Raw genomic sequence first — 5,049 nt, forward strand, 5'->3', positions numbered from 1 at the left:
CCATGCCCACACTCTCCTCACCCACCCCATCATGCCCATGCTGTCCCCGTCCATTCCCCGCCATGCCCACGCTGTCCCCATCCACCGCCATGACCGCACTGTCCCCGTCTACCTGCTATGCCCATGCTGTCCCCATTCACCGCCATGACCGCACTGTCCCGGTCTACCTGCTATGCCCATGCTGTCCCCATCCACCACCATGACCGCACTGTCCCCGTCCACTCCACCATGCCCACACTGTCCCTGTCCTCCACCATGACCGCACTGTCCCCGTCCACTCCACCATGCCCACACTGTCCCCGTCCTCCACCATGCCCATGCTGTCCCCATCACTGCCATAACCGCACTGTCCCAGTCCACCTGCCATGCCCACACTGTCCCATCCTCTGCCATGCCCACGCCGCCCCGTCCCCGCCGCGCGCACTCACTCTCCTTGCCCTTCTCCTTGTTCTTGAGCCGCTGCAGCTTCTGCTCGCGCTGCTGCTTCTCCAGCTCCTGCTCCTGCCGGTGCCGCTCCAGCTTGCGCTGGTGCTCCAGCAGCTCCTGCTGGTGCTTCAGGGCCAGCATCTCCTGCTGCTGCTGCACGAGGAGGGACGGAGGTCAGGGCCTGGCCACAGCGGGCGGGCATGACCTTGCTGCCCACGTGGACCCATCGCGTCAGACATCCAGGTGAGACCAGGACGGACCACGGCCTCCCCACCACATGCCCGGAGCCCCTTCCCACCTGCCCCCACACTTCCCGGAGCCTCAACTGACCCACTCCAGCCCCGGGGGAAGGAAGCCGCTCTTTGTGCCCACATGGGACCCATTTCCAGTGCTGGAAACAAACCTAAAAGCCCTAAGGGCGGGCAGTGAACTCAGACGCTGCTCATTTTCATCACCCTGCACACCTGGGAGGCCTTGGTGGCAGAGAGACAAGGTGTGTGAGGAGGCATGGTCACCTGGACCCTGCCTGACACGCAGCTGCCCGTAGACCAGCTTTTGCACTGCTAGGGATGCGCCCGTGGGCTGCGGCTAGGGCTGTGTAACCATCTTCCGGGGACCATCCCTCCCGTGTGAGACACCAATGCGCCAAGACCTTTCCTACCCTCTCATCCCCTCACAGCCTGATGCCGGGGGTGTTCCCCGGCCATGTGGCCGGCATCAGCATCGTCTGACAGTAGACAGAAGGAGAGAGACCAGAGCAGAGAGGGGCTTACGGCCACCAAGAGAAAAGAACAGGGAGGGAGCCCGGGGTCCCTGCGCTGAGAAGCACCTAGACCCAGGGGAAGGCTGATGCGAGAGACGTGGGGCTCGCCAAGGAGCACGGAAAAGACACCAGGCTTGCTCTACGGCAAGGCGGTGATGAGAGACACCCTCCCTCCGAGCGGTCACTCTGAAGATGGCCGCCTAGCCACCTGCTCTGTTAGAGGCCAGAGTGAGGGTGCTAGCGTCCCCCCCTCAATGGCATTGAGGTCACGGCAGTGCTGGATGACGAACACAGTGGCTGGCAGGCCCGGGCAGGGTCCTCCGGAAAGATACGGTCAGAGACAAACGTGGACAAAAACGCACACGCTCAGGGCCGACATCTACCCCCAGTGCCCAACTGAACTTCAGGATGTGCCTGGGAGGGCGTTCCCCTCAAACCTAATCCACAGCTGTGAGGATGGCACAGGACTGGCCAGGTTTCCTCCTGCTGACCGTGGGGTCCCTGAGTCAGAACTGGACTGTGGGGCCTCAGCAGCTCAACAGGGCTGGGACCTGGTGCTGCCAGTGTGATGAAGCAGGGCATGCCAGTGGGCCCAAGAGACTCTGGATTGAGAGAGGGCCAAGGCGTGGGACAGGCCCTTCTACCACGAGACCCCAAAGGTTTCCTCCTAGAAGGCCAGCCTGCTCCCCTTTCTACTCTGAAAACAGAAAAAGTCCCCCATCTGTCCTGCGACCTGCACTCAGCCGGGGTGCTGTGGCCAAGGTGGGGACGACGTGAGCTCATCTCCATGTTCCAGAACCCAGCTGTGCAAGTCACCCCCACCCCTCGCCTGTCAGGACCCTGGAGAGCCTGGGCTTCTGGGTGAGCCAAGAGGCCCCTGGCCCAGCTCCACTTCCTGGAAACCCCAGTTGTGGGGTGCACAGTGACCTGTGACTTTTAATAGGGCCCCTGAACCCCAGGGTGGTGTGCCAGTGGCAAGGACAGTGTGCCTGAGTGGCCTCTGGGAAGTGGGCACTCGCCCAGGTGTGGGTGCAGGGAGACAGTAACCTCAGGCGACCTGGGAGGTCTGGGCCTGCAGCATTCGCTGAGCCACCTGGGACAGGTAATATAGGAAGGAAGTAAACAGCAGGCCCAGGTGCTCAGGCCAGAAACCCAGGTTGTCCATGCTGCCCCTGGCACCGCACAGGAGCACAAAAGGTGTGCCACCCTGGGCTTGGGAGAGGTGGCATTGACCTGCATGAGCACACACCACACTCATACGCACACCCACAAACACACTCACGCACTCACACTCACATGCACACACACAAGCACACGTGCACAGTTACACACATGCTTGCACACACTCGTGCACACCCACAGTTGGCATCGGCCCAGTTCCCACAAACACAGGTGTACTGCACGCAGAACGTGGCTGTTCCTCTCCATCATCGGTGATGGCGGCAGACACATGCCCTCAGTCACACACTGGCTCAGTCTCGTTAGGGCGCCTTTCACGAGAGGACCCCATCCAGAAAGTGGCTTCTGAAGGGCGCCCTGCTGGGCCAGCTCGGGCAGCTCAGAAGGAACCACCAACAGCAGCGGCTAACCCGGACCCTGTCAGGAGGGGCGTCCCACGCACAGGGACCCTGCACAGGGCTCCGGAGGCAGCAAACAGCCTCAGGTGAGCAGATGGCTGGCCCTGGAGCATCTAGCCCCGCCTGCCCCTGATGGTTGGTGCTGCTGTGGCCCTGGGCGCCCCCTGGGGGGAGTGGCCGGATGGCCAAGCCCCGCCCCAGGCCCCGCCCACCTTGATGTGCTCATGCAGCTGGGCCTCGTGCTGCCTGGACAGCTGCTCGTGCTGCCGCTGGAACTCGGCGATGAGGATCTGCCGCTGGATCTGCTGCTTCTGCTTCAGTGCCAGGAGCTCCTGCTGCAGCTGCTGCTCCCTCAGCGTGGGCTCGGCCCCGGGAAGCGCGAACTGCGGGTCCAGGCGCAGGTCCATGGGGACAGCCGCTGGTGCCACCTGCAGGGGCAGAGGCCCGGCCACGTCCACTGCGGGAGAGCCAGGCACGGGGCGGTCAGTGCCAGATCTGCTTCCCCAGAGGCCACATCCCCTGCCTGTATGCGTGTCCCCAATCTCCCACCCCTCAGAGGCCAGGGCCACTAAGCCCAGCACAGAAGGGGCCAGAACTCGAGTGCCCCACCCTCCACACCCCCTGAGGCCATGCCCACTGGGGGAGTGTGGGACACAGGGGTGGTCACTGGTGGAGGCCCCCGTCTCTCCCTGTGAGGTGGCACTCTGCCTTTGGGGGTGCCCAGCATCTATGGGACCCCCTGATTTCTGAGGGGTCCTCTTTGTGCCCCAAATGCACAGCCTAGAGGCCATTAAGGGGCTCCACTTCTTAAGCACAAACACTAGCCCCCTACCAACTTAGAAAGGGCACATCAGAAAAACACCACTCCCCAAAGGGGAAGAACCTGCTTTCTGTGAAGGAGAAGCCCAGGGAAGGGGCCTAGCTGGGGAGACACTGGATCAGGCAGTGGGGAGGCGGGCAGCTGGTCCCACGAGGGTGGCATGCCCCTGGAAGTGGCCCAGGTGGACGGAGGAGGGGAGGCACTGCCGAGGGGAAGTGAGTGCCAGGCTCTGAAAGGTGTTGACGACCTGCAGCCAACCTGACACTCAGTGCGTGCCCACCCAATGTGGAGCAATTAACCGTGATGTGCCCACTGAGCATCCACCAGCTCAGACCCAGACTCCCGGCCCGGCCGCCGTGTGCTCCTCAGGCAATTCTGATGGGCAGCAGGCGTGCCCCGCGGCCACAATCAGGGCTTACGATCCGTGCCAGAGAAACAAGGTGAGCTGTGAATGTGGCTCATACGTGTTCGTGAAAAAGTACCCAGAGACACGCTTGACTGGGGATGCTGCCCCAGGACCAGGAGGCACCAGCCTCGCTGCCCACGTCAGACAGGCCACAGCAGTTATCCCCACCACTGCTGCACCTCTGCCTGTACTGACAGACAGACACCGGAGCTCTCATCAGGGAGAGGACCTCCTTGGGCCTGGGAAATGCTGCCTCCTGGTGGCTGAGGTGTCCGCACACACGGCGCAGGTTGGGGGGTGGGGGGCGGCGGGCTGAAGGCCCCCCTGGGCTGCCCACACAGCTGCGGGCTCAGAGCCACAATCCCCATTCACTCAAGAGCTCAGTGGGTGCGTCAAACTGCACTGGGCCTATTTCTGTCCCAGAAGGAGCTGAAATGCCAGGCCTTCTCTGAAGAAGGGCTGGTGCTTTTGACCCAAGCGCCCCGGAGGACAATAGGAGCTTCTCTGCTGGGAGAGCGCAGCTCAGCACAAGAAAGGGGCATTCTCCCGCCCGCCGTGCTGAGGCCAACCAGGGGCTCAGAGGCGGTGCAGTGGAGCCGGGAGTACAATCAGCCATGACGCTCACGGAGACACAAAGGCCACACTCAGAGGCGAGGGGAGCGGCGGCGAGCCTGCCCTGCAGCGACAAGTCTCCAGGCTCAAACAGAAAACCGGATCATCTCCTTCAGAAACACTGAGGCCGCAGTGACCCTGCGGGTTTCCCATGACGTGGCCCAGGTCCTCGGTCACGGGACCATTCCATGCCGTCCTGCAGACATGGGATTACAAGAGGCCCCGTTCACCACTCAGCCGATGACTCATTCAAACCTGGGGAAAATAATGGGTATTCCAACGCTGAACCACCATTTCCGCCCACGGCGACATTTGCCTGTGTGTGTCCGATTCTGGAAAGACATTGTTTACTTCAATGTGCTCTTTTCTGGGGTGAGGGGGCTCGCGCAGACGGAGGAGCTTCAGGAAGGTCGTGGCATTTCTGCACGAGCTTTGTGAAGGGGGG

General features: G+C 62.4%; 1 protein-coding gene across 1 annotated transcript in view; it reads right to left on the reverse strand.

Annotated features, from left to right (window-relative positions):
- HDAC4 (histone deacetylase 4) overlaps positions 1–5,049 on the reverse strand; it is a 108,282-nt gene that overhangs the window by 40,195 nt on the left and 63,038 nt on the right. Inside the window, exons 3-4 of the mRNA XM_045294467.1 lie at positions 2,979–3,223; positions 429–579 (exon numbers count right to left, since the gene is read on the reverse strand). Of these exons, the coding sequence (XP_045150402.1) occupies positions 429–579; positions 2,979–3,223 (396 nt within the window). The remainder of the gene's footprint in view (positions 1–428; positions 580–2,978; positions 3,224–5,049) is intronic.

The sequence above is a fragment of the Echinops telfairi genome, unplaced genomic scaffold (genome assembly GCF_000313985.2).
Source record: "Echinops telfairi isolate 266 unplaced genomic scaffold, ASM31398v2 ScPeMD7_3;HRSCAF=10, whole genome shotgun sequence".
NCBI lineage: Eukaryota > Metazoa > Chordata > Mammalia > Afrosoricida > Tenrecidae > Echinops > Echinops telfairi.